General features: G+C 42.5%; 1 protein-coding gene across 1 annotated transcript in view; it reads left to right on the top strand.

Moving 5' to 3' along the window:
- EXT1 (exostosin glycosyltransferase 1) overlaps window positions 1-27770 on the top strand; it is a 176011-nt gene that overhangs the window by 132447 nt on the left and 15794 nt on the right. The window contains exons 2-4 of the mRNA XM_009087744.2: window positions 18029-18122; window positions 20768-20875; window positions 24505-24624. Coding sequence (XP_009085992.2) covers window positions 18029-18122; window positions 20768-20875; window positions 24505-24624 — 322 coding nt within the window. The remainder of the gene's footprint in view (window positions 1-18028; window positions 18123-20767; window positions 20876-24504; window positions 24625-27770) is intronic.

Here is a 27770-nt window from a genome sequence, read left to right as displayed (position 1 = left end):
TAGAGGAGCAGTCCCTTAGGTACAGCTAGAAGAACCATAGCTTGGTCTTACTTGATTGTGGTGCAACTGGAATGTAATGAACTATAATAAAAATACCAAGTTGCTCGTCAAGCAAAAAACCCAGTTGTTTGGTATTAATGTTTTCAAGAAGTAATTTTGTGCCCAGTGTATACCAACAAAGTATTTTTGTTTGTGCTAACACTGTATAATAAAATTCTTGGAGAGTTACTAAATAGGGAAGGGTTTTTTTGTGGTGCTTGTTGTTATTGGGCAGTTGTTACTGAGCACAGCACTGCATCTCCTGTGCTTTCGAGGTCGATTGCAGCTGCGACTGATGCCATGCAATGGCGAATGATACAATTTATCCAGTAGCTGGCAGAATTGAAACCAGCTGCTGGAACTTGTACCCACACAGCCCCTGAGTCTGCAAGGGGAGAAAAAAAAGAAACAGCAGTTCGAGGCAACAATCAGGAACAAGGCATCCGCCTTTTCCTGGAGACTCACTTTGCACAAGTGCTGTCAATTAGAATTTGAGATTTCTCAGCCAAGGTGCTTCCTGCGGAGGGAGGCGGGAGGAGCACAGCTGATCAGGGGCAAGGATGTGATTCGCAGTAACAAATGAGCTGTGGCATTGCTTGGGCTGAGAGAAGAGTTTTACCCCTGCTGATGGTGTATTATTTGTGTATTTAAATTCTATTGCAAGTTAAACAGACATGGAAACCTCTCAGGATATTCATGTTTCCACACTAGGTGTAGCAGTTATGTAGCAAATGTATTAACTGCAGTTTTGCACCAAACATGCAGAAACAAATTAGAAATAGGGAAATACAAACACATTTTCTCATTAGGGGATATAAGTATGTGCTGACTGTAGTACAAATACAATTTTTATTCCATTTGTGTAACCTTTGGTATTTTAATGAAGTCCTGTTCCTGTGTACAGCGTATGGTTCGCTGTCAGATAATTTAACACTAAGAAAATCTGTCTTGAATAAATTAGAATATATTTGCAAATTAATTGGTTAATTAGATTTTAGACATCTCTTGAGGACAGGAGAGAAACAGATGTGTGCAAAAGCCACACAGATAGTTTGGGGATGAGTGTTTCTTCTAGGGTTTTATCACTGAGTTTTGTGAAAAACAGCCTTTCACAAGTGCCAAAGATTAAAAAACTCTCGGCTTTAAATGCAGAACATTAAACTCCAATTTCCGTGGTGCTGCTGATTTTTTCTGGGGCACAGGCAGAGCCATTTAGACCTGTTTGCTGAATGACTGCACTCAGAATATGCAAGGTACCTCTTGAGCTGCTTTTTTTCTAGGAGTATCCATGAAGCCGTCTGGAAATCCTCTGAACTAAACACTGGCAGATCAGCAGAGAGATGCCAGCTGGTATCGTGGTGAAGTCAGGCAACTCATAAGAAGAAGCAGGTCTAAGATGGAGCCCAGGATTTAGAAGAACAGTCACCGAAGAAGGAAAACTGACAGGGCAGGTTTTTTTCTCAGCTACATCGGTGTAAATCCAGAGCAACTCCACTGAGATTCACACCAGAGTAACTGAGAGCAGAATCTGGCCAACATCATCCACCTGACCTCAGGAGGGGGCTCGGATGGAGAATAATTCCTTTGCCTTCCTCTTACAAGTCTTTTGCACCTGATTTTTAGAGAGGCACGAATTCAATTTTACTCACTTTGGGACAGACATAGTACAATCATATGGTAACCATTGATTTATTTTTACTGATTGGTAAAAGTAAGATTCTGCTTAAAAAAATAGACACTTCTGTATTCATTATTGACTTAGACCCCTGCAAAACCAAATTCTGAGTAAATCTTCTTGGGAAACCGAGGAAATTCAAATTTTAAGGGCTCGAGTTGGTCCAGAAGCTGAGTAAGAGAGGATTTTCAGCTTAAAAGCAGTTCAGCAGCTCTCTGCAATCTGGGCTGATCCTAAGAGCAGCAGAGGTGGGTAGCTGGTGCTACTTGCACCCACTTTTCAGCTCTGCTGAAATAGTGCTGCAGTCTAAGCCCAAACCAGAGGACATTGATCAGTTCCTCTTGGAAGACAGCCGGTGATCGCATTACTTTGTTTGTGTAGTTTTATCTCCAGGATCCATTTTGGGTGTGTTCACAACCATTTGGCAGAATCCTCATCATTAAAAGCAATATTTGCAGCGTACAGTAAGACAAACAAGAGGCCATTTGTGTGCGTCATCGATCATTTTACAAACAGTCCTCGGGCTGTGCGCAGAGCTGGCCCGGTGCTGCCTGCTCGGGGTCACGATGCAGACGTCACAGACAGAAGCGCTTTTCCTGCTGGCCTAACCTCTGTAGTCACCAAGACCCTCATGCTGCTGAGAAGAACCTTCAAGTCTTGTTCTTTCTTTGACCTTGTTGTCTTTCTCTAAGCATCAGACAGAGCAAAGTAAAAGCCTTGTTGCTCTCGATGTTTGAAAACTGCAGCCAGATTTTTCCAACTGCAGAGGCTGAAGCTGCAGGGCTGAGCTTGCAGGGAACACCCAGAGCTGCACCCTGTCTCTGCACAGGAGGCACCAAAGGAGGCCATGGGGCTGCTGGGCACAGACACTCTGTGTCCTTGGCCTGGGATTGTTGTCAGCAGCCACATGCCTTCAGGAAGAGAGCGCAGCTTTTAACAGGGTTGTTGTAGACTGGGATGTGCTAAAACCTGGCCATGGTGACCTCGATGCACTAATTTATGAGAGCATCTGGGCTGGCCCCTGAGGGCAGCCTGACTGCAGTGTGTGGGTAAGAAGCTCATGTGGCTGAATTGTGCCAGCAGGCTGCTGTCCTGTACTTTGGTGACCCAGCTGTTGCCGGGTCCCAGGCAGCTCGTGGGGATGTCTCTGCTGGGTGCTTGACCTTTCAGTCTTGGTTAACCCCCGAGCCCAGCTCTCCTTTGGCAGGCAGGGAGCTCCTGTCCCTATGCAGCACCTGGCTGCCTCCTGAGCCTGCTCCCTTCTGGCCTTGGCCCTTCTTTCTTTTCCTGTGCAGCAGGGCTACCAAGACAGAACAAGACAGGTACCTGCTTTTAGTGGGGTTTGGTTTGTATCACTGGAAAGGCAGCACTACACCACCATCCATGCCTGGGGGCTGTGGAACAGTGTATCTTCCAGCCCAGCCAGAGCTGCCCTTCCCTCCTCTACATGTAGCACATGCAGACTAGTTATGTTCCTGAAAATAGGTAAGAGTGTAGATGCATTAAGACCTGAGGCTAGGAGACTGCTGGTCTGCAGCTGTGATGAGTGATAAGCAGCTATAGAAGATGCCCATGGACATTTCCCTGCAGCATTTATCTGAATGCACAGAGTGCTGGTTCCTTGGGCAAAATAAATTTGCACATTTGTCAGAAGTCTGGGGGTTGAGGAGAGACCCAGAAATTACCAGCTATGATAGAATTCACAGAGTAATGGGTTAATGTCATCTGCCATAACTTCTCTATGGGGCTTTTGTCAAATCTCTGATTCAAGTAGTGTTTTCTGAGGTTTTTGACATTTGTGGCAGCACTGGGACAGACAGTAAGGTCGTGTATCACTTTAAAGGCTTAATTTTTTCTGGATTTCTCACAAAACTGGAGCTGAAAGCTCTCTCATGAATTTCTTGGGGAATCTGCTGAGGCAGCAGTTATGTTATCCTTCAAAACTCCATGGAAAAGGTCACCACAGAACCATGCCAAACCTGACAGGCTGAAGGAGAAGGCGCTGAGAGGCTGCTTTCACACCTGTGAAACCACAGCCAGCTCAAGATGCCATGGTGTGGGCAAAACACAAACCACACATCTCCTTGCATGGTCAGGTTTCTGCCAGAGATGTATTTATTCAACAGAGCAAAAAAGCCCAAAGTAGAGGAAGCTGTATTTGAGAGGTGTGACTGCGGTGCTCAGACCTTCCTCCCCTCTGAACACAAACTAACCTGGAGCATGATAAAACAAGCAAGGAGCTGCCTTCAAATTTATTTCTCATTCTTTCTCCATTTCTGCAAACCTCCCACAGCAGATTATTAATTTGTGATGAGAAGCTAGTTCTAAACAGGACATCTCTGTGCAAAAGATAACAAACACTGATGTTCCCAACTAAATTACAAAGGTCCTGGTAGGTTTTGTGTAAGAACTGGCTGCATTACTAGAGAGATCATAAACCTTTGAAAGGCAGAGGGAGGAGAAAAGAAAATATTCCGTGTAGGGAAAATGTGATTGTGTTAATGACTTTGCTAATCCCTAGACATCCAGTTTTATCCATTCATGCTTCCAGCATCTGCGGATGAACTCGGGAGGGCTTCAGTAATCCATTAAAACAAGATCATTTTAAATCTTCCATCTAGGCATAATTTATTGGTTTGGGGTTTTTCCCCCTTTTACTCTGCTAATTTATGAATACCTCTCTTAAGTTTGCCAAGATGATAATCAACCTCGATACTTTATTTGGGATGATCATCCTTGTGGAAAGGTTCTTGTGGTGAATTTTATAGGAATGAAACCAGTTGAGATCTACAGAAATACAATATTGATCTCAGTTCTCAGTACATTTGTAGCTGTCCATCCATCAGATGAATAATTAATGAGTAAGTTGAATGTGTTGGTCTGAAGTAGAAAAATCCTGAAGGTTATTTGTTATGAGGTGTAGGCTGTTTTTATTTAGTGTTACAGCATTTGTTGTACCTCCAGTAAAGCTATCTAAATACTGCCTGGGCTGCTTATCAGAAGATACCCCCAGGCATTTCAGTACTAATGTAATTGGATGAAGTTCACATGATGGAATATTGGAGGTAGAGCTTTTGTGCTCAGGACTGTGGAAAAGCACCAGATAGTAGTAGCTTTTACAGAAAATGGAAGGCCAGATGGAGCAGGAGATTACTGTGTCTGACCTCCTGTGAGCCATTGTGTGTCACCCGCTTCACCCCGTGCTGCACGCAGTACAGTGGGATGAATTACCGCGTGTCCTCGGCTGAGCGCTTCCTTCCCAGTCCCAGAGATCACTTAACTGAGGAGCCACCATCTCTCCTGGCACTTTGGTTCAGTGCTTAAAATACCTTCAGTGCTGGGCATCACTACAGATTTCTATTGATGTTTGTTTCACTTTTAACTTCTCCTCTTGATTCTTGTTATGCCCTTTTTTCAGCAGGTTGAAGAACTCTTGTTTCCTTTTATTTTTCTCCCTGTAGAGCCACTTATATGCTGTAATCAAGCCACTTCTTCCTCTTCTCTCTGATAAGCTGAACAAGCTGAGGTCTTTCAGTCTCTCTCAGAAGGGTATTTACTACAGTCCTTTAAATAACTTCTCTGTCCCTTTTCTCAGTCTTCAATTATTCACCATCTTTATAAAATGTGGAGATGTTAGCAAAGTGTATTTTCTGGTGTCTGCCTCACTGAGTCCAGGTACGAAGGGACAATTTCTTCTGTGTGTACATAGTTGATGTGTCTAAGGATTCATTTGCTCTTCTGTAACAGCCTTGAGCTGCTTGTCCACAATGACACTCTAATTCTATACAGAATTGTTCCGTTCTAAGGTAGAAAGTCTTGTTTCAGATGCCAAGCATTATCTTTTGGCTTACTGCATTTTATAGTCTCTTTAACAGTATATAAAAGATGTCTGTGCTACATGAGGATGCTCCAGAACCCTGCTCCAGGTCTGCACCTTTTTAACCTCCAATGTGGGCAAAAATTGCTGACACATCTAACACATGATTTGAGGCACTGCTGTAGGAAAATGCCTGTATCACAGCCCATCTGGAGGCTGAGAAGGGCAGCTGGGGGAGAGCAGCTGCTCGGAAGTTTGTAGGGAGAGCTCTAGGTCTTATTTATACCCCTTGGGGACACAACACACAAAACCCAGACTCAGCTGGGAACTGTGCAGCCTGTTCTCCCACTAGCACAGGGGGCTGCAGTTACAGTCTTTGACAGGTAAGAAGTTGAAGTTACCCCAATAGAGAAGCCTTTTTTACAGATGTCTTTTCACATGATCTGTGCTTATCACTGGAATTTCAAAAATAATGTTAAATATTTTAAAACTAATACCAGCATTAACCCACCTGTATAAAAAGCAGTTGCATGTTGCACTGCATCATTGCATGGCCTCTCTTACAGTCAATACTTTTCCCATCCATCTGTTGGCTGTTAGCATTTGGCTGAAGAGCTGCTGTTCATCTGACTAATCTCATCAGTGCTGGCATCCTCTCCCAAACCCTTTTGTCTGGACAGTCATGTTTTCCTTGGCAATCTGCACAGCACACCAGATCATAGGTCCCTCTGAGCACTTGCATGCTGATGCCTCTCCCTTTCCATTTGTCCTTGCACCTTCCTGGCTGGAGGAGATATCGAAGGCAGGGCAGGGAGCAGGGAGAGAGCAAAGGGCTTTTTTTGGCAGGCAGAGTCAATGTGGCCCTGCACACTTCCTGTGGGAATGGAGGAGGTGTCTGGCAGTGTTCCAGTGACGGGGCTGGTAGAGTAAGTGTGATGAACGTGTGCTTTTGCTACTGGCCCCAGAGCAGAGTTGCAAATACACTTAGGATTTCCCTGCTCTCCTACAGCTCATGTGGAATGTTTCAGTGTGTGGCAGATCACAGGAGAAGGTGCCAACATATGCCTAACCTGATCTATGCTTCTCATTAGGGTTCTGGCTACAAAATCTACCAGCTTTAGATTTCCTTGCTGAGGTATAAAATTTCTCATGGTTAAGGCTTTATTTGAGGTAGAGATTCCTCTCTGCAAAAGAGGGAGTCTTTTCAAGTCTGCACAAACTAGTAAGTAATCCTGAGACAACTGAATTTGTTGGTTTCTTTAAAGAAACATAATTATTTTAAAATGACAAACTGTTCCTTTTGTTGATAAATGTTTTATATCTTTGCTGCTATGCCTGAATAGTTTGTGTAAATAATTTATTAGCTTGCAAACAGACGTAGCATGTTCAGGCAAACACTGCCCAGCGGGGCAGGAATGCTAAAAAGGGGAAACAGGATTGTGAGCAGTGCTGAGCACTGAGAGCAGGAGTGGGTATCAGTAGGGACAGAGAAGCACCATCTGCAGCTCATAGGCTCAGGCCCAACATAGCTCAGATGCCTGACACTGTGGTGAGGCACTGGAGGTACAGATGTGAGCAGCCAGGCAATCACCGCCAGCAGGTGTGTCCGTGGGACACCCAGGAGCAAAGTGACAGTGGTGTTTAGAGCTATGAAATGGTCTGGTTAACATAGTGTTTGGCATTTAACATTTTCAAACTGATTTTCTTGCTTTGCATGCTTAAGAACTCTCCTTCAGTTTGCTGTGGCTGGTTATTCCTCTAACTTTGTTCTCAAAATGGGCCTTGTTTTTTGAAAAAGTAATGTTGCAAAAATCATGTGTGAGGTTATTTTATGTGTCAGGGCAGGGTCAGGCAGGAGAAGAAGGCTAAGCACATGCATCAGTGGTTTCCAGATGAAAGTCCTTTCTAAATAATGTGGAAGTGTGTGCATATAAGTATGCATGGATGCAAATGTGCTTCTGGGTTTTTTTAGACAGCAGTTTTGCCTAAAAGTTATATATGTCACAATGGGGACTTCTAGAACCTTAGGAAGGTCTGGGTCTAGTCCAATCCCCTGCTGTGGACTGGCCATCTTTCAATAGATCAGATTGCTCAAAACCAATCTGACCTTGAACACTTCCCGTGATGGGGCATCCTGAACTTCCCTGGGCAATCTATTCCAGTGTCTCAGCACCCTTGAAGTAAAAAATTTCTTCCTTGCATCCAATCTAAACTTAGCTTCTTTCAGTTAGAAATGGTTATCCCTTGTACCTTTGAAAGGTACAAGGGATAACCAGCCTCTATCCAGCCTTATTGAATGTAGTATAGACACACTGCTCTGGTTCAAATCAACTGAAGATCACTGGAGTTTCCTCAACAATACAGAGGAAGGTGGGAAACACCTAATAAAAGCCATCTGCAGTTCTAAACTGGTGTTTGATGGCATGCAGCACACTCTGGCTGAGGAGGAGAGTGACTCCAAAGGGCACTTGCTGATGCACAAATGAAGAGGACCAGTGCACTAGTTATAGATGCCTTTTTTGCTGAGAAAAATAAATAAGAGAAAACTTGGATTTTACTGTAGTCAGCGGAAGGGAGCAAGCCTAGAGGAGCAGATCTGCAGAGTGACAGATTCCATTTTACCTGGCCACTCAGTGAAGCACAGTCCTGGTTCTCAAACCACACGTGGCATGGCCTTGATTTAGCTTTATCTAGGCAAAACCACGAATGGATATAGGAGGCATCACCAAAAAACATTTATCAGTGGATTTTCCTGCTAGATTCTCTTTTCTCTCTCTCTTAGAAAATAACAATTATTTTAATACTGACTGTTGACTGTAATAAGGAAAAAAAAAGCCATTTCATGCCCTTCCAGAGTTCACACTCCTGCTCTGCTTTATGGCAGAAGTTAGTCCTCATTAAATCCAGAAGATAAGTATCTGCTGTCAGCCAGTGGAAACCACCCTGCACTGTTAACATTGCTGGGATTTTACCCTAAAATTCAGAGTTAGAAAACCAAAATACACAGAGTTGGGGTTCTCCCCCCGTTCTGACTTTGTGTTCTAATCCTATTTTTGAGGTAGCTTTGTCTCATTTATAGAAAGAAGCAAGAAAATTCTTGGAGATCCTGAGATGAAGGCAAGTAGAAGAATTAATAATCAGCCAAAATAACGAAGTATCTGGATGTGTTGTGGTGTACTGCTCCTGGTGACTAAGCTACAGCTGACTCTGTATGAGTAAAAAATCACTTCTCGATTTCATTCAAAGTTGTTCCTTGGATTTGCAGAACTAATTTCTCCTCCAAGCATGGTCACATTTTAGGTCAGCATGCCTAGACAACATGGGGCTGTGCCAGCAGTTCCTGTGTGAAGTCCCTCTTTGTTTTTTTGGAAACAAATCCAGTCATTCATAGAAATGAACTCCTGCATAATTAGAGCCAGCATTGCACATCATCTTTGCTTTCCATTTTTAGATGTTACGTCTAGAGGACTATAACTTTTAAAGATGCCAACAAGCCACTTAGGAGCTCGATAGCTGTAATGGGAAAATCTGTGGAGCTGAATAGGAAATGATAAGCTTCATAAGGACTTTTCTAAATTGTTTGGTAAAGAGCTCAGCCAGACATTCAAAGCAAGAATAGAAACTATAACCCCTTCTAATTTGATCTTCAAGGGGTTGTAGTTTCTCTACTGTGCTGCTGAAGCTCCAGTCCTACAGGCAGCTTAATGGAGAGTCCTCTGGTCTCTTCTGGGTCCAGTTATTGGACTGTTGCATAAATGAGTGCAGAACACTGATTTTATCCATATTTTACCCTCTGGGGCCTGTAATCAACCTTTTTTCTTTCTAGATTATTTAAAACATTCAGTAACCACAGATACTGAAGTGCAAAAGTCTAGAAAACTGATCCTCTTCAGCATTTTTTAACCTCAAGTTTTTAATAAAGAGCTATTTTAAAATAATTAAGAAAGATTTGGAGGCTTTTTTTTTTTTTTTTTTTTTTTTTTTTTTGACAGGTAGGTAGCATCACCTAAAGAGCCAACAGGTGTCCTGACAGGTGAAAGATCTCACAATAAGTCTTTTATATCTCTGCATGCTGAGGCTCTCAGGTATGTCCTGTAATCTCAAATATAGAGTGGGTAGCAGATGAACTAAAATTTGTTTATTTGTTCAGAAAATGCAGTATGGATTTTTTTCTTTGTTTGGATCTTTAATCCAAACTGATTCTTTAACAACTGAAATTCCAGTAGTGGTTTGGTTTTTTGGCTTGTTGTGGTTTTTTTGTTTTTTTTAAGTTAGGCAATAAATCAATAAGAAAATTGTCCTTGCAGTGGGAAATTACCCCAAGGATGTTCACTGCTGGACTATCACAGCATGTGGGTTCAGTTAATGGGAGTAGATGAAGTTATTTAGGACAAGTGTTTGACACTGCTTCATGGCTATGAGAAGGCTAAAGTCCAAACAAAGTCACTCTGTGAAGGACAGAATAGAATATCCCAAATTTTAAAAATATATATCATAGTATTACAGAATTATTTGTGTTGGGAGGCATATTTTAAGATCATCTAGCCCAGCCTCTCTGCCATGACCAAGGAGAACACTTCCAGGGATGGGACATCCTAGGCATTATTGGACAATCTATTTTAGTGCCTCATCACCCTCACACTGGAAAAATTATTCCTTATGTGTGATGTAAATCCAATCGCTTTTAATTTAAAAGCATTACTTCCGTCACTACAGGATGTGGTAAAAAGTCTTCTTTCCATCTTTTGTATAAGCCCCCTTTATATATTGAAAAGCCACAGTAAGTACTCAGTGGAGTCTTTTCCAGGCTGAACAGCCCAAACTCTCAGCCTTTCCTCATAGGACAGGTGCTCCAATCCTCTCATTGTCTCTGTGACCTTCTCTGGACCTGCTCTGACAAGTCAATGTGCTTCTTGTGTTGGGGACCCCAGAGCTGGACACGGTGTTCCATGTGGGGTCTCACCAGAGTGGAGTGGAGTAGAGGGGGAGAACCATCTCCATAACCTGCTGGTCACACTTCTTTTGATGCAGCCCAGTATATAAGTTTCCAGTTGCAACACCAAAGCAGACTATCAGGAGTTAGATACCTCTTTCAGCTTACTCCTGCATTTTTCTTTGCAGAATACTGAGGAGCAAGGAAGGCTGCGTAGATGAAGCCCAAGTTCAGACTACATGGTGGTTTCATTGGTGGAGGTGCTGGTTTGTTCTCCTGCCAGCAGACTGGGGTTCTTTATATTAAATATATTCTAAAAGGAGGTTGTGATCTCCAGAAAATGGCAAGGTAGAGGTACCATAATGATGCAAAGTGCTGGTGTTATTTATTGTTAGAAGAATCCTGTTAGAAAAGTGGCTGTCTGAGCCACTGGATCATCTTAACAGCTTGGTCTGATCTTTACCTTGTAAGGGTCCTTTACCTTGTAAGAGTCCATTGCCTTGGTGGTCAGTAAGTACCAGCTGGGCATTTTTCAGACAAAGAGCCTTCAAACATGCTTTTGTCACTTCATAGGACATGTCAGGGGAGGTGGGGCCAGGTAAAATCTTACCATGTGGCTTTGTGCGTGCATGTTCCTTGGTGTGCATTTGCGCGTGTGTGCATCAGTATCACTGCTTTCCCACTGACCTGGAGGGTATTTACAGTGTGTGGGGCTGCCTTTACATTCTTCACAAGATGCATGCAAGCACTGCATTTGCTTCTCCATGGATTGTTCTTGTTCAGGCATGATGTGAGTTTTCTTGCTGCCAGCACTGTCAGGTGTGGCTGTGAAACAGGCACTCTTAGAGGACTTCAAAGCCTGGGAGCCGGTGTTTGGTTTTAGAAGAAGCACTACACAGTGCCATGAGCAGGTTGCTGATAACCGGGGTGTAACACTGCCTAGAGAGGCCCCTCTGCAAGGCTTGCCTCTGACATGCCACTTACAAACCCACTCTGGTACACTTGCTAAATAAGCAGTTATCTTAAAGTATCAAATTAAGTTGGTGATGACCATATTTGCTGTGTACAATACTTATTCTGGGTGGCCTAGCTGCTACATTGGGAGCCAGTTGGATAGCATTTTGCAATCCAAGTGTTGTGCATGCCTTGCATGCATCATATAGATTTATGGGATGTTATGTGTAAATATTTAGACAGAAATCTTTTAGAGCATTTTTATTTGTTGGAATGCAAATTGACGTTTACGGCTTGTGTATCCTAAGGTTTTTCTGCATAATATTGAAGTCAACTGAATCCAACAGTGCTGTCACTGAAGACTTTAAAGATACTTTCAGTTTTAAGGGCTGCTGTCCATCTTAACTGTAAAATAAAGTTTCTTTAGCTGTGCATTAAAGTGAAAAGTTTACTTCCCTGTTTTTCTTTGCTAATCCAACATTCTGAACTAAAGGAAGATACTGACATGAAATGGAGAAAACAGTTGTGCTCCATGGTTAGTTGCTGAGTGCTTACAGAGTTTAAGTTCCATTGCAAGGCCTAGTAGAATTATTCAGAATTTTCAGGTTGGGATCGTGCTCATACCCATTCTCAGCCATTACTAGTGTTCCGATGTTGCTGTTGGTGCCTGCTGCTGTAGTTAGACAGTAGCATCCCTTGGAGTCCAGCAGCCTGGGCAGTGTGGTGGCAGTGGCTGCAGTGATGACCTAGACTAAAAGAAATACTCCAATGGCTGCCTTTCAGCACCTGGCAAGAAAATCCTTTTTATGTTAGTTTCAAGGTCGTCAGATATCATTATAGCCAAGTATTAAAAATTTCAAAGAAAGGAGGCAGTGTGTTTGATTTATAGAATAATTATCTAGCTTTCGCTCTAACTTGGCTTTGGCAGTGGTTTTGCAAGCACTCGAAAATTAAATCCATTTTTTATGGCACTACAAGGTATTATCTCACAGCAAATGATAATTAAACACCTGTGAAATCAATTAGCCTTTTAAACAGGGGGAAAAAAAGTTTTCCAATTATGTTTTTGCACCTCCAAACTTTCTAATTCCAGAACCAGCACTTGCAGAGCAGGAGATGAACTGCCAGTGGCCAGTTAGCCGGGGTTCAGATCACCCCAAAGCATCGCGCAGCCATAAATCCAGAAGCAAGCACTCGCAGTGACGGCACCCTTCCAAGCAGGATGTGTGAGCCTTCCCAGCTCAGTCCTGAGCAGCTATCTATCTGACACACAGCTGAGCTGTCAGCTCTTCTACAAAGGCACTTACTCACTTGGTGTTTTCAATGCCAAGTTTTACTTGACAGTTTATTTAAAAGCCAACATACCTTAGTGGAAACCAAGCAACAAGACACTCCGTGTGACTGAGTAGGGCTTCTTCTCAGGCTCTCCAGCCAGTAGTTCAGAGCCATCTGCATTAAGCATTTACATATGGAAAAATGGCCATTTAGTTAATAGATGAAAATTAATCTACTGGAAAACCAACTTTTCCATTTACCCTTGTGTTACAGGTTTTTCTGTCTCTCTTTGTTGTAGTACTTAATATGATACAGAAACTTCTGGAACATGCAATGTGCATTCATGGGTTTGCAGATTCATAGAGGGAGCCTTGGACATAGTTGGTTAAGTGCCATCACAATTTTTTGGCTAAGGAAGTAAAAAAGCTCTAGTCCCATCTGACATCTACAGCGGAATGTGCTGATAGTCCCTGCCAAAGATGAGCTCCAGCATCTTCCAAAAGATGGATTATGTGTGGCAGTGTTAAAATATGTACTGCTGGGTTAAACCCATTGCATTTGATTTGAGTTAAACCTGTTGTATTTGGCTTGGGTTCTGCTCCTGTATTTCCATCTGAATTTTAATAGCCATAACATACAGCTGGATTTCAGTGAATGCTGCATCACCAGAGGGGAAGAAGTAAGGTCAGGGTGCTGTGGTTAGCATTCTCAAGGTCCCTCTAGCTGCTGGAGCAGCCACCAGTCGTTTGTGTCTCAGGTTTCATCTATGAAACCGGAATGGTGATTGTATCCTGTCAAAAAACATGTTGTCTACATGACAGGTGACATATAGCTAGATAAAGTGTTATGATAATCTCTGCATCTAGACATACCTGCTGGTCTAAACAGTCTTTTTAGATTTTAGACCTCTCTTCAATCAGTGATGATGAAGAAGTGGCTTTCAGAAAAAAATAGTTTATACTAAAATTGATAGTGAACCCAGGCTAGTTTATAATCTCTACAGTGTAGTGACATAGGGAAATGCTTAAGCTGTAGGAAGGAATGTATGGCATGGCTGATTAGTCAATACAGAGCTTCTGCAGCCTGCCAGGGCTCCTTGGGATAATGGAGAGCCAGGAATGCCAAACAGCCTTCTAATCCATGTGCTGATTGACATGGTCGGCACATCAGAAGGAAAAAAGAAAAAAGGGGGATGGGGGAAGACAGACGCTGTGTGTTGGATCAAGGAGTTAAAATGATAGGAGTGTTTGGCCAGGCAGTGTTTCTCCTTTGGATAACTGCCCACATGGCACTGCAGTGTTTACACCTGGGTGATCGATGGGGCTAGACATATTTCCTCAGCTATGGGTGGTGGCAGGGAGGGAATAATTCAATTAAGTTGTGAATAAATTAGAATTGATTGCAAATAGAGCTATTCTTTTATGCTGCCTAAAAAGGTACTAGCTGTGAACACGGTACACTTAATCATTATGAAAAGAAGCCTGAAAGTTAATAAAACATGCCTCCAATACTTATAGAGGGATGCCAGCTTTGGATTAAATCTTGAGCTATTTTAGTTTTGAAGACCCAACTGTCATTTTTAAGGCATATGCATTTTGGATTTTAACGTTTGAATGCTGCAGCTGAGACCCAGGCCAAGCCGACCCTAAAATTGGCAGTAAAATGTTACCTCTGTGCAAGCGTGCAGAATGAAGAGATCAGGAATGTATGAGCAATAAGCATGTGCCCCAACTCCCCGCCAGTCTTCTAATGTGGAAACCTGGAGTTTTCTGGAAATAAATACTTTCTGAGCAAAGCAGAGGACTCCTCTAAAAGCTTTTCTACAGTAACAGCTAGGGAAGATAAACTGCCAGAAGGAAAGGAAAGTGCCAGAAGTAGTGCAACACCGAAGCAGCACAAGTAAGGAGGAAATGCCCAGCCAGCCCCTGCTCAGTGCTCTGCAGGGCTAGTCTTTGCCCTGATTTTCTGGAGCCTGGAAAACCTCCACAGCTGGGTAAAAAAAGAGGGTCTCTGTTGGCAGGTAAAGGAGTGCTGTCCACACACTCTGGCAGCTCCGAGTTTGCAGAAACCACAGCAATGCAAGCTGGAAGTCCAGAACAAATGTCTCTGCCATCTACAGATGGCAGCTAATGGTAATAAGTAGTTCTGGAAACGGATCTAAGCCCCATTGCTGGGGAGAAGAATCAGAGGAAACCCTGGAAGAACCTCTTCTAAACACTTGACTATTTTCTCTATAGCTTAAGATGCCTCTTCCAGTTGTGAGTGGAGGTTCTCATACTTGATTGCCTCCCTGAAGTTTTGCTGAGATTAGTCAGTGGAGATAGTGGGGAAATAAAGCCCATTGTTGATGCAGTACTGATGTTTGCATTAAATGCCAGATTGGTGCTTAATGTACAACATCAGTACTCTAGCTGAGAGGGTGTTCCTGGAAGTCTGTGCGAGCTCTGATTTGTCTCCTGGACAAGTGAAGGAGAAATTTCAAGTCCAGCAAGTACTTAACTCAGATACTTACCTTTAATCATAGAGATTATTTCACTCACTTCACTGAAAGTATTTTAAGTCTGAGTTAAGGAAAGCGCAGAGATGCTTGCAGGTGCAATGCTGTATGGTTTCTACTATGTGCTGGGAAATGTACATAAACATTTTGCAGTTTCTGTCAGAATGCTGACAAAAAGCAAACATGCTGCTGTGTGCCTGGTTCTTTCTGTCTGGGCTAAAGGGAAGGAGTCTGAAAGTGAAAGTTGCCCTGAGCCTTCTGTCCTCTCCATGGCCTGTGGGCTTGAATTTCATTTACCAAGTGTTGTTTTTGTGGCAAAGGTCTCTTCCAAATGCTGCCTGGCAGTCCAAAAAAAAAGAAAAAAGAAATGGTATCTGCTGCAAGTTTCACTCTGAAATACTGTTTGGTACATGTACATTATTTCCTCTATAAGCAATGCTTCCAGTTACAAAGGCTTGCAGCCTGACAGAAATGTTCGGGGCTGGTTACATGCGTTGCACAAAAAGGGTTCCCAAATTTGTATTTAAACATACTGGGCCATCTTCAATCAGCTAAGGCAGAGTGCTGCCATTGCTTGGCATGCTACCCATGAGCTCTTAGGAGTAGAAATACCACCTCATGTTTGCAGATTTCAAATAGATGCTTGATCCCAGAGTGGTCTCTGAGGGGTTTAAAGTGGGCATGGGTCCCTTATCACTGAGCTCAAGGATCCCATTGAGTCACCTTAAAGCATTTTGGTTGAAATTGCAGGGAAATTTGTTCAACAGAATCTCTGGTGTGATTTGTTCACTTCAGCAGCTCTTGATGGATATTACTTTACTCTGGATCTGTTCCTTCTGTATTTGTGGGTCCTCCCTGAAGAGAGCAGTTATTTTGTACCCATACATAAAGGTTAGGATGGGGCTTTCTGTGTACATATGATGTAGATAAATTGCTTGATGACCAGGAACTGTGCTATTACAAACCTCAACAATAAATCACACATTAAGTTTCAAAAGGCTCAAAAATGGGAGCAAGATGCTAACTGGTTTCGAGGTGGAAAATGGTCAACAAAATCTTCTTACATTTTTTTTCCCTTTGTAAATCTATCCTACTACCAGCAAGTTAGATATGAAAGAAAAGGTGCCCAGTATAGGATGTCCCTGGGATATGGAAGACTCACTTGCAGTGGCCTTGCTCTCTGCTTTCCTTTGTGTTCTGGATTTGCCATCACTGTTTTGTGAATAATGTTGCATTCCAGGGTATTAACAGGATTTAAAGTTTGTAGCTAGCTAATGATGGGGAACTTCTGACTGGTGTATTCTAGCCCTACGGGGTATTCTATTTTTGGTATTTATTAACATTTGTTGTCCTACAATACACAGTAAACGTAGTGAGCCTCAGACCTCTCAATATGTTAAAAAGGAGTGCTTAAGAATGGCAACTTTTTTAAAAATTTGGGGTTTTTGTATTCCAGTCCTAATATTTTCCCCTGTATTCTGTATCAGCGCCGACTGGTGAGATGGGACACGGCTGCCAATCTCTATCCCACACAGAGAAAAATAAAGAGCTGCCACTCAGATAGAATATGTATATATATGTATTTTAACCAAAGTTGAGATAGGATTCAAAAGAAAAAAAGGACTTTGAAGTCTGTTTTGTAGTTTTAATTAATGCAATGAGGGGTTTTATTTTACTCTCAGTGGAGATAATCTTAATCCATTCACAGTGACCTTTTCTTGTGCAAATTAGCTATACACGCTTGTTTAAGCAAATGGGCCTTTGCAAGATGTCTCTTCCTAAAGACAGAGCTTATAATTGAAAATTGGCTTACTCCCATCTGTCTGGCCTGTGTGAGAATACAAACATAGATCCTAACTTCTTTGTATGTAAAATACAATCATGTATATAGGTATATGTGTGCACATAGACACAGATACCAAAAAAATTGCTCTGCCTACAGGACGTGCTAAAATTAGACTATTGGTGTCGAAAAAAATTCATTGCTACAAGTTGCTGTCGAAGTAGCACCTATGTGCAGAGTCCAGGACACTCTGGGGAATGGAGGGTGTTCAGTCTGGATCCTTTTGACTCAGACAAGGTCAATGCCATTCACAGTGCCATGGGCTTGTCAGAAGTACAATTTGCTAATAACAGGCAGGAAGCTGTTGGGATTTGATGTGTGGTTTTGGTGAATGATTTTGTGGTGATTGATGTAATTGGGAAAAAACCCCAGAAGTGTCCAGTACTTTAGTTCAGAGAAGCATGGATCATTGCAGCTATGTGATTAATTGCTAAAATCTGGTTGTATATTCCTCTCTCCACACTTAACAATAACCACCAAGTGAGTCATTGTATCCCCCCATCCCTTTTTTAGTGCCTGCTTGATAAGGAAATATTTCTTTGGCATAGCTTGAATATTTTTTTGCTTTGTACAAACCTCTTGTGAACACAGTTATGCATGGGTTTGACTAAATCTGAATAGAAATCAGGGTCACAGAAGTACTGCAACAATGCTTTGGGTATCAAAATATTTAATGTGAGCTTGTTCTTGGAAGTCGTGCACTGTTTATACACAACTGGCTCATTATTGCAAAGGCAAAATTACTTCCTTATCAGTCTCATTACCACTCTCCCCGGCATTCTCCCATGGTGGTTGCTCCTGAGGATGAGCAAAAAGGAGCCAGAGAGGAGCCTGACACACATGCATGGAGGGAGTTAGTTAACCTGGTGCTGAACGGTCTTGGTTGGGGATGATTTTATCCAGATGTGTCTCAACAGCTGTTTGCATTTTCACGCCCAGTTACTCTAGGACTCACCACTAATTGAATTTTCTCTTTTCTCTCCTGTTCTTGTTAGGTATGATTACCGTGAAATGCTGCACAATGCCACTTTCTGTCTGGTTCCCCGTGGCCGCAGGCTTGGCTCTTTCAGGTTTTTGGAAGCCTTGCAGGTAAGAGCTGCAGTTTAAAGCAGTGACTCCTCTGGCTATGATTCAGTGTGCAATAGCAGGGAGGCGGGGAGGAGGGAAATGTGTTTCATTTCCCTAGTGGACAGTAATCCACTTTGCGAAAGCCTCTATTCATACTTCTGGAGCAATTGGCAGCTTCTTCCCAGGAGGGGCTGAGGTGCTGAACTCATCTGAAGGTTGGATTGCTCTATCTCCAGGAAAAGGGTTTCCCTGGATGTGGTGAGGCTAAGAGATTGGTTAAGAACAGTATTTTCTTGAGCTGCAAGACTTCCCCTGGGAGACACTGGCCTTTACACATAAGGCCTGGGGCAGTAAAAATAGCTTCTTGTTTTCACTTAGCCAAAACAGACCTGCTTATGCATTGCCAGTTTTGAGATGGTGCTTGCTGAACATACAGAAGGTGGCCTGGAGGTGTTAAAGCCCTGGATGGAAGCTTCTCATGAAAGTGAATATAAGCTGATCTCAGGGATTTCATGTGCTGTCTGGGACAGCACCTGAATGTCCTTCACCTTTTAAAAAATGTTTTTGTTAGTTGTCCCCTTTTACTGTGGACCATCCACAGGAGGCAATACAAAAGGGCTCTGAAGTGCCTGTGGCCAGGCAGCACAGTGGTCAAGTCTGACACCTGCCTACTCCACCTTCTACCTGTCTGGTGGAATTTTTTTTGGCAAACATCTGCCTAATCCTAGATCTTCAGTCAGGCATAGAGAGCATTTTGTGAGGTGCTGCAACGCCCCTGTGGGTCTGGCATCTGGATTTCCATGGAGGCTGGAGTGGAGAGAAGGAGGTGCTTGGTTTCAGTGAAATGGCAAATGAACACACCTTACAGGGTCCTGCCTCCAGGAGTGGTTTTGCCATTTGGAAAGTGTCAGAGCATTGACAGTAAAACTGGCAATGACTGACATCCCATCCCTTTTCATCATCAACCATAAAACGTCCCAGCCACTGTTAGACAGTGTTGTTCACTGCAGTGCTGAGCAGGATTCAGGTACCTAAGTGTAGCTATATTATGTCCTTTTAGAAGCCCAGGGTACCCAGAAACCCTTCTGGCTTTCTGCTACTTCTCCAGAAGAACTCCAGTAGATCCCGTGTCATGTCTGCCCACCTTTGATGGGTTTTTTGGATACCCTACATGCCCTGGACACTTAGGTGTAACCACTGAACCCCACACCTGCAATCAAATTTGAGATCCAAGTTCTGGATTGTCACTTGCCTCTATCTCCTACTAAAGAGAAGATTAATAGCCTGAAAAGTGCTGTTCTCTCTCCAGTCTCTTCAGAGGAAGCAGTGGGACTGGCTTGTATGAGATGACAAGTCACTTCAGATGCTCCTGAAGAGCATTCCTCAGGTCTTCTCTCGTCTGGGCTCAAAGTCATGCAGCTTCTGTTAGATACATCATTTCAGGAGGGGAAAGCAAGGAGTTTAGCTCACTGCACAGCCCACACTTGTGGGCTCCTGGTCAATGATAAAATGTATGCAACTCAGGCTAGCAGCAGTATTCACCAATAATGATGTATTCCCAGTTTCTGTCTGAATCCAGGTGATGTTGAAAGTTTTAATCCACATGAGTGCAATGTTTCAAACATGAAAACACATTATTAAGTGTTTTCTAGTTGGTTTTTTTCATACACTGATGTAAATCCTTACAGAAGATCACAGTTGTTTACCCATAATAATCACTGCTGTAATGTAGACTTGACCAGTCTAAGATGCTGTGCATGATGCATCTTACCAAGGAAGGTACAGCAGTCTGAAAGATTCCCCTTTATGCCATCTTTTGGGAGCCCTGAACCCTAGTCCGGACCAAACTCAGAACACTTACGCTTGGTTTGATCCAAAAGAAACTGAACCAGAGCACAGGTTTGGTAAAAATCCTCTGGTACTAGGTTATTTCATCACATCAGAAGGTGCTTGGTTTGGCTCTTATATTGTAAATGAGCTGACCAGAACATAGTGGTGATCATTTGTTTATGGAAATACTGACCCATTTGCTAAGTATTTGCAAACTGCCAGTGCAGAAGAACTTGTAAAACTTGTAAAAGTTTAATGAGTTTACACAGATCATACTGGTAATAAATAGATACTAAATGTGTATGCTTTTTGTTTGTTTTAGGACATACAACAATTCTTTTTTTTGTAGACAGATGATGACAGATGAGTTGTATTTGTGCAGTTGCCTCTATTTGGAGAGTTGATACCAAACAGGATAGAGAATTTACTCCTTCATGGGAAAGGTGGTGAGGAGTTAAATCCGATCTGTATTTTCTGTAGGGTTGTCAGCAACATACTATAAAAGTTAAGGAAGTTGCTCCCTGGTAAGTGATTCACAAAGCAGCAAGGAAGGCCATCATTTTGTATGAAATTCTCCAGTGTTCTATCTGCTGCACTGAACAGCAGCGTAAGCACCAGATTGCAAATGCCACTGTCCGTGCAAACCCCACCTTTCAGTGCATGTGAATGAGCCCAAAATGGAAAACTATAAACACCTGGGCTGCCCTGCTGTGGCTTCTGGCTTCTGGTGTTCTTTGCCACATTGCCTCACCTGAGCTTGTGCAGAGAAGGGGGTCAGGGTGTTGGTGGAAAGCTGGGAGCTGCTGCTGATGGTGGCCATGCCGCTGTGCCCACAGGCTGCCTGCGTCCCGGTCATGCTCAGCAACGGATGGGAGCTGCCGTTCTCGGAAGTGATTGATTGGAACCAAGCTGCCATCATAGGCGATGAGAGATTGTTATTACAGGTAAGGAAGAGACCGCGGCCCTCACTTGATTATTGCTGCCACCATCTAAATGGACAGGGAAGATGAATCCAAAAGGTCATGGTTGTAAAAAGATTTTTTTATCATGAAGGGATTGTCTGTGTCAGACTGGCTGTGAACTCATTTAATATGACATCATTCATTATTTGACATGAAAGTCATTGCAGCCACCAGGCCACGTTCTTAAGTGCAGGAGACTTTTATTTTTGCAAAGAGCATGAAATCTCTTCTGGTGTGGAGCATTTGGATGCCAATCTGAGCTAGACCTGCCCAGGTACTGTGATGAAAAGGGAAAACATTTGCTGGTGGATTCTGCCTCAGTCCTTAAAAAATAGTTTATCCTCAGGGGTATCCTCAGGAAAGGAGGTATTTTCTCCGGCAGGAGTTATCATCTAACAATTTGGTGGGAAGCAGAATCTGTCCCTTTTCTGATGTGTGGACCGTGCAGCATTGCTTTCTGAAGCAGTGTTCCTGTCACTTGTAGTTAATCTTGAGGTCATAGAACAAAACTGGGCTGAGAAGTTACAAATTCTCTGCTACTTTCAGCATCTGCTTTGGTTTTAAATGCACTATGGTTGTTTTGTTTTCTTCACTTATGTTAGCGGGTATTACTGTCCAAATTTATTCTGTAAATTCTGCAGAGAAGCTCATGTTAGGAGAAGTTCTTGAAAAATTGTTTTTTCTGAAGTGCCATTGTCCAGCATAAGGCTGAGATCCACAAGATCTGGAATAAGCACAAAGGAGCCACTAACAGTAATTTTTGGGTTTTTTGGGTTTTTTTGGTTGTTTTTTTGTTTTTTTGTTTTTTTTTTTTAAGATCCTTGAAATTCATGTCCTCCCCAGAGAGAAGCCCTCAAAGGTACAGGTGTGGTGGCAACCCAAAACAAAGTATCTTTGCAATGTCATCACATGGCTGTTAGCTTGTCTAAGGAAGTAAATATTTGTGAAGAGCTGGCCTAGCAAGCCTTGCATGGAGTGCCTATTCTACTTAATGTCATACAAGCTGCAAATATAACAGAGCCATTTGATTTTTGCTTCTGTGGACAGCACATTTTTTCTGAGCAAAATTATGTCTCTCTTTAAATAATAATAATTTGCTGATCTTCATGTTTTCCGGTAACGTGCCTTTCGTTCACACAGCTGCTTCCATATTGAACAGCTACTGCACTGTTATTAACAGTGTTTTTAAAGAGCTGGCAGAAGGCCTGAATGTCTGCTCTGGGAAATGTTTTTGTTATGTTACAGTTTTTCATTTCCTGTTTGAGAGCAACTCGGATGTTTTTATTTGCATATTCTCCTCATCATAGTGCTGGGAGCTTTTCTGCATTTATTTGTGCAGGGTGTTTTTTCCCTCCCCCCTACTCATTGCTGAAATGACCTTTTATTAAAGTTCTAATAATTCCAGTGTAATCATGCTGGATTAGTTTTAATACATCATTTTCCCCACCTGTCTTTCTGAACAAGTAGATTAATAGGCAAATGCATTTAAAATAGGAGCTCTGATTTTTCTTTCCAGCTGTTGTAACATAGCCCCCATCAAGGCTCTTTTTAACCTTGACACTGTGTTTGCTGTCACTCAGGAGCAAACACAGTGTGTGGTATGGTGTGTAAAATCATAACTTTGTGCAGTAACCTCTGTAGTCAGAGCAGCATTCCCTTTCATAAGGTGTAGTGGGAATTGAGAATTGATTTTATGGGTGAATTATACACGTGTGCATACACCCTACACAAGGTTGCACATATTGCAATTAAATGTTTATTGAGAAAATGCTGTATTGCCACTAAGAAGTGACTTTATTTTTGTCTTTGCTACCAATAATGTTTCTGGGTGTGATTAATACACATCTGTGCAGCCAGTGCAGGTAACGTTTATTATCCTTCTACTTATTGGAACACATCGTGAATAGTGATGTGATCTCTTAGACATGTGCCAATACATGTTTTCAGGTTCTGTCTTTCTTACTACTTTTGCAGGGAGTATTTTACCTAAAGACCTATGTTTTACTTAAAGGGCCTATAGGGGAGGGAAATACAGCAGCATCTTGGGCAATCTGACTATCTTCTGCTCTCCACCTTGCTGCAGTGCTAACTCTCTCATAAGCCCAAAGTCTCTTTTACATTAGCAGTGTCTCTAAGATGGTGGTCTAAGAGTTGAAGGGCTGAGAGAGCAAATACTGGCCCATCTGACACTGCACCCAGTGGAGCCATGGGCAAAGTGTCCAGACCTGGTTGCAAACTCTGCAAGTAAAGAATTTGGTGGTTCTTGTGAAAATTTTTTACTTATAAATTTTTAAAGTTGCAAATTTTCTTCAGGAAAGAGGTTTCATGGGAAATCATTTCATTTGGGAACACGTTAAAGCAAATAATAGTCACCGCTTCTTCTCAGAATATTTTAGGAATGAGCAGAGTGTGTTTTGGTCAGGAAAGGGTTGAATGTGGTGGGATGCAGGCAAACTTCTGAATAAGCTGTAATGCACAAGGACCATATACACAGCCCAGGTATTTGCTTTTAAAACTAATGACTCAGGTAAAAGATTTATGAGAAATCAGTGTCTAAGAAAAAGTTGGCATAATTTAGTGGTTGGACTCTATGAGGTTAGAGGTCTTTTTTATCTTAAACAATTCTGTGATTCCAGTTAGAAATCACAAAAGTGATTGAGTGATTGTGTGTGTGTGAACACAACTGTTCATTTCTAGAAAAAGATGATCACAAAGCAGCAACATATTCTAAATGCCTTTCTAGTGCTGTGACTAGCTCTCATCACTGAAGCAAATTTCAGTTAAATCCCATTGATAATGTCACTTTGCATCATCCAAGTTGTACTGGAGGCCTTGGTCAATGTCCAAAGTTTAAAAATGGCATATACACACCTTAGTTTTGAGAAGGACAAGGGGATGGTGAAAGATGTAACACAAAGCCTTTCCCTTGTGTTCTAGTGAGCTGTTATATTTATTAATGGAAAAGTGCTGCAGCAGGACAATTTAGGGTTTATTTAGAAGGCAGCTTATACAACAATAATGTGTAGATTGTGGAAAGAGGGCAAAAATAAGCACTGTTTTCCCTCATGAATAAGAGATGCTGTGGAAGATGTTATTCTTTCCACCTAAGGTAATTACTAAAATGCAGTTTGATCCACAGGCTCCCAAAAAGTGGAGTCTTACTTAAGGTGTTGCTGTGTTTTCCTTAGGACACTTAGTGTTGCCATGATGTGGTAAATGCAATTCCAGATCCCATTAATATACTTGGAATGTGGGGATTATTGTTGAACTCTCAGCTAAAATACTAGTCCATGAGGAGTTTTGTGGGATGAAAAGCATGAAGACTGCATGGAGGAGCTCCTTACTATGCCACACCACTCATTACCATAAACAATCAAAAACTAAAAGAAAGCAGATTAAAAAAATTAATATATTCAGTATCAGAGGTTATAAAGGGTTGTGTCTCATTTGTTTTACATCAAGGCTTTAACTGTTGACACACATCTCCATTGGACTGGAGTGCTGAAGCTGTACAACCTGCTAATGGAGGAGAGGGCTTGTCAGCAGCATATTAATTTGATGAGATTGTGTTGTTTCTAAAGCTTCTGACTATATTACATCTTGTATTACAGATTCCTTCTACAATCAGGTCTATCCATCAGGATAAAATCCTAGCACTTAGACAGCAGACACAGTTCTTGTGGGAGGCTTATTTTTCTTCAGTTGAGAAGATTGTATTGACTACACTAGAGGTAAGTAAAAATTGTCTGAGACCTTGCCAAGCAGTGAGATTTCCATACCTGTCCAACTGCTCCTGTCCTCAGCTGGCTTCAGACCTTGGTTTTCATGACATGCAATTGGTCACTGGGAAAAAAGCTCAGCATCCTGATGAGTTTTCTCCCCTAAGGAAATACTTTCTTCATTATCAGAATCCACATTAGAAAACTGACACGGTGAAAAATGGAAGCTACCCAACACATGGAAAAGTTGTCATGTGTGATCTTGACTTTGCAAGGCTTTATGGCTTATGAATCACTATCCTTGTCATGGGTAGTAAATGTATTTCTTAAGAAACCTTTCTGGAATTCTTTTTGGAAATAATGCTACTGTAGAGCTCCTCCTTAACCATTCCTTAACATTTTGATGGGGATATTGATCTGGCTCAAGAAAAAGGGGGGGTTGTAAATGCTATGTGTTATCTTCACACACAGGAAAGGCCTGATCATTCTTATAAATTCTTAATAGATAATCATAATTAGACTGCTCTTAAAAGAGGAGACAGATGATCTCAAATGTGAAGAGAATCCTTTCTGAATTGAAAGACAGGAAAGATGAAAGGCTCTTCAGAAGTAGGGCCCAGGCTGCAATTTCAAAAGCAGGTTTCATTTCTAACTGTTTTGCAATTTTTCACATAAATTTTTGACACATTTGTACCACTGAAAAGGGCTCACTTTGTAGGTGCAAATGCATTCGTCTTATGCTAATGCTTCTGCAATTGCACCTGTCTTTGTGCACAGTTGAAATGCACAGTTGTTAAGACTCCACATTTCCTGCTGTACCTACTTCTCCCTGAAAACTGCAAATGAGTGCCCATGGCTGATCAATCTCCAGCTGCTGCAAGGCAGTCCCTTAGGTTTTTCCATGCCAGTGAAGAAAATCAGCCAGGGAACATTTGCAGAGCCCCTGGCATAGCTATCCTCACAATGCTCCCATTGCCCTCAGAAGAGCATGTCTTCATCTGTGCTGCCTGTTGGCGACTGCTCTTCATCCTCAAACTCCTCATGAGCACTGATGAGGTACTGATAATTACCACAGCCCATACCAGGATCAGACTCACAAAGGTGGAAGACCATGTGCCATTGCTCACAGTTTAATTAACCCTAACAGAAGTGTTCCCAGGGTCCATCAGGTGCCTCACTCATCCTCTGCCTTCCCTGCATGTGTCCTGTTATTGTTAGGGGCTGCTAAAAGGACAGGGGCACAGAGCTGTCCCCACTGCCCCTCTCCTTCCTGTGCTGGCTCTGGACTCCAGGGTACATAACCTGCAGCTCCCACAGCCTTGGTGTCCATCACATCAAGTTCCAGTGCTCACACATGTGTCTTTGGTGCTGCTTTGGGACACACTGGCCCATGTGGTTTCAGGAGCCCAAGGGACAGCAAAACCTCTGAAGCTGAAGCAGATGGGTAACCAGCAAGCTGGAGTTTCTGCTCAAAGCAGAAAAAACAAAGTGAAGACAAAATTCTTCCCAGAAGATTTAGTTTAATGAAACCAATTAATGTATGCCTGGTATTGATGTTCTGGGTTTTTTCATCTGTTTGGGAGACTGATTTTGGTTTGAGATTTTGTTGTTGTTGTTTTTTAATTCAGGACTCTCAATCTTTTGAGACAGCTAAGAGGGACTCTTCTCTTTTCACCCATTTCACATTTCAGCTTTCCTAAGTAAAGTTCCATGTTAACTTTCCTAAGGAAAGGATTAATACAGTTGAGAGTGACTCTTGTTGTCTGAAGCCTGCAAGCAGTATATCCTCTTCTGAAAATCTAATGTCTGGAAGTAAATTCCTAGCAGGATCACATGTGGATGTGATCCATCTTCTGTTGTAATACTGTTGTGTCAGAGTGCTCTGATGATTCTAGATATCATCAGAATAATCACTTGGCCACTAACAGCAGTGCCAGTGTATGTCCCTGTCTGAGGATATCAGCACAGAAAAAGTCTTCACCAAATCAGATGTCTGCAAGGACATCACAGCCCTTTATTCTGCACACTTCTGGAAACCTTAAATCACATTTTAAGTTCCTTGATCATCTCACAGCATTTGGTGGCTGTTGTGGTTCAACCCCAGCCAGCAGCCAAGCCCCAGGAGCTGCTCATTCACTCTCCCATCAGTGGGGTCAGGGAGGGAACTGGAAGGGTAAAAGCCAGAAAACTCATGGGTTGAGATAAATACAGTTTAATAAGGAAAGCAAAAGCTACTTTAAAAAATGAAGCAAAACAAGGAATTAAGTCACTGCTTCCCACTGGCAGGCAGGTGTTCAGCCATCTCCAGGAGAGCAAGCACCATCGTGTGTAATGCTGACTTTAGGAAACAAACAGTATCACTCCAAATGTCTTCCTCTTCCTCCTTCTTCCCTTCACTTTATATCCTGAGCATGATGTCATTTGGTCTGGAATTTCCCTTAGGCCAGTTTGGGTCACCTATGCTGGCTGTGTCTCCTCCCAGCCTCCCAGACACCCCCAATTTCCTCACCACCATGGCCATATGAGAAGCGGAAAAGGCCCTGGCTCTGTGCAAGCCCTGCTCAGCAATAACAAAAACATCTCAAGAGTGTCAGCCCTGTGTTTAGCACAAATCCAAACCACAGCCCTATAGCAGCCACTGTGAAGAAAATGAACTCTACCCCAGCACAGTGGCCTAAGCCAAGCAGCTGATAGCCAAAATAAGATGTTTGAATCATTTGGCCAGCAACACCCTGTGGCAGGCACAGACGAGCTGCCCAGTATCTTGGACAAGGAGTGGGTTAGGCAGTGATGCTCACCAGTGTCTGCTGCAGGCTGGTGAGTAGAAGCTCTGGCAGTGCAGCAGTGGCTGCTGCAGGTACCACTGGACTCATCCTCCAGCATATCTGCACTTCTTCAGCTTCATCTTCTCTTGAAGCAAACCCAAAGCATCCCTGCACAGCATCCCCAGTTCTCCACTCAGGAAGAGGAGGAGAGAAGGACAGCACAAAGTACAGAAAATAAATGCTGGATGCTTGGCTAGGGCCTGTAGAAATGCAGCAATGATTAGGACAATATGTGAACTTTTTGAAGTGTGAGGATGAGTGAGACAAAAATACTGGACTGTTAATGCATTCCAAAAAGAAGAAGGAGATCTTGCCAGAGATTCTAACCCCTTT

Source organism: Serinus canaria, chromosome 2 (assembly GCF_022539315.1).
Source record: "Serinus canaria isolate serCan28SL12 chromosome 2, serCan2020, whole genome shotgun sequence".
Taxonomy (NCBI): Eukaryota; Metazoa; Chordata; class Aves; order Passeriformes; family Fringillidae; genus Serinus; species Serinus canaria.
This window is presented reverse-complemented; position numbering and strand designations above follow the sequence as displayed.